At 35.6% G+C, this 2,000-nt stretch overlaps 1 protein-coding gene across 1 annotated transcript; it reads left to right on the forward strand.

Moving 5' to 3' along the window:
- Positions 1-20: 20 nt before the first annotated feature.
- LOC120787279 (spliceosome RNA helicase DDX39B-like) lies at positions 21-1,503 on the forward strand (the record flags this gene model as incomplete). The annotated part of the gene is made up of 2 exons (XM_040122934.1): positions 21-1,119; positions 1,376-1,503. Coding segments are annotated over exons 1-2 (351 nt in total), but the record flags the coding sequence as incomplete, so codon positions are not given.
- Positions 1,504-2,000: the final 497 nt, after the last annotated feature.

A 2,000-nucleotide genomic window follows, 5' to 3' on the forward strand; every position in this document is an offset into this window, starting at 1 on the left:
TTGTCTTGTGACCACCATACACATACTCTTACATACTCTAATCAAGGGTATCCACAGATATTCCAAAATATATGGAGACACTTTATCATGCATTGTTTGGAAAAACAGCTTTTGTTTGAGAGTGAACTAAAGCTGCAACTAACAATGACTTTATTATTATCGATTAATGTCCTAATTATTTTGTGAATAATCAGTTAAATCATTTATTCTATAAAAGGTGCGAATAACAACAACAAATTCTGAGAGGCCAAGATGATTTCTCAAAATTGCTTTGTTTGTCTGACTGATGATCCACAGGGAGAAGCAGCATAACTTACAATTTGAAAAGCTGTGCTTGACATCTTTTCTTGATAAATCACTTAAACAATGAATTGACTATTAAAATTATTGACCATTTTCAGTAGATCAACTAATCGATTATTTGTTTCAGTTTGTTACAGCACTTCAATGAATTGAAGAACTATATGCTCATTCGTTTTGCCTCTCATTTTTATGTACAGTTTGGTATGTCTTGTTGGGGAGGGAGGATTAAGGAGCAGGATATCTTATTCATTTTGTTATGTGCTATTTTGTTTTGCTCTTTGTTTTTTATTGTGTCCTTTGGGAATATTGTATTGTGGGAAAAATAAAGAACAAATTAATTTATTCAAATCAAAATTACAATGTGCCACTACTACTGATTTTAATATAACAATGTAAGGAACATTATGAAGTTACCTCTCCTCTGGAGAAATTACAGAGGTGGAAAGGGAGTATGTAGTGTCCATAGAAAAATAGAACCCCCCCTGTAAAATGCAGTTTTGTTTAATACAACAGTCCAGTCATAAGTATTGCCTTAAAAGCCCTTTATACTTCTGGAGTTTCATACAACACGTTTGTTTTTCAAGTGTGTCAGGATGAGTGATACCTATGTGGACAATGAGTTGTTGGACTATGAGGTGGATGAGGTGGAGGCTGTAGGGGTCGGGGCAGTTGGAGGTGCAGGTGACATGTCGGTAAAGAAGGCGGGAGTAAAGGGCTCCTATGTGTCCATCCACTCATCTGGATTCAGGGACTTCCTGCTGAAACCTGAACTGCTTAGAGCCATAGTGGACTGTGGGTTTGAGCATCCATCTGAGGGTAAGTAGCTGGTGAAACACTAGAAAGGATTTGAGGGTTTTAGAGTTGCAAAAAACTGAAAAGCGAAGTTGGCAAATGTATGTTTTTCCTTGTTTGATTTTAAAATAAGACTTATATTGTAGGTGCAGGTGGTTAAACCTTTGCTGATGTTCACTCCGCTCCATTTTCTCTCTCTCTACTTCCATTTTTCTGATAATGACTGGTGTCAGTTCATGTCTTAATAGAGGGACATGTTGAATGTGTGTTTTTATTACAGTTCAGCATGAATGCATCCCTCAGGTAATTCTTGGTATGGATGTGCTCTGTCAGGCCAAGTCTGGGATTGGGAAGACTGCAGTGTTTGTTCTGGCAACCCTGCAGCAGCTGGAGCCCATCACTGGACAGGTGATTCTCACAATTGATAAAAAGGTTGATATATACATATGAGTCGCCTTTAATGTTCCTAAAAGATGCTGGAATTGAACATGGTTTAAAGGTAAGACAGTAAAGGGTGGTTCTCTTCATTGGAAAGATGCAAATACAACATTATCTATCTTAAAATATCAGGTCTCTTTCGGAGAATAAACATTTTATGTCAAATTTTATTCTTGACATTAGAAATAAAAGTTCAATAGCATCTATTAGCATTTCTGGATCTTATGAGTTCTGAGATAGTTTTTAAAACTATTTTAAGAAGGATTAAGAGTAGGGATCCAAATTTTAAACAATTTCATTAATGGATAGTCAGCAACATTAACAATTTGTATATGGTTAATCATTAAAAATTTCAGAAATACCACGGTCTTTTTCCATAATAGAACTGTTTTTAACCACTCACATGACCTATGTTCGCAGCAAAATCAGAGTAAATTAGGAATTTAAAGAACAGATTTAGAAAACTC

The sequence above is a fragment of the Xiphias gladius genome, unplaced genomic scaffold (assembly GCF_016859285.1).
Source record: "Xiphias gladius isolate SHS-SW01 ecotype Sanya breed wild unplaced genomic scaffold, ASM1685928v1 HiC_scaffold_1346, whole genome shotgun sequence".
NCBI classification, from domain to species: Eukaryota; Metazoa; Chordata; class Actinopteri; order Istiophoriformes; family Xiphiidae; genus Xiphias; species Xiphias gladius.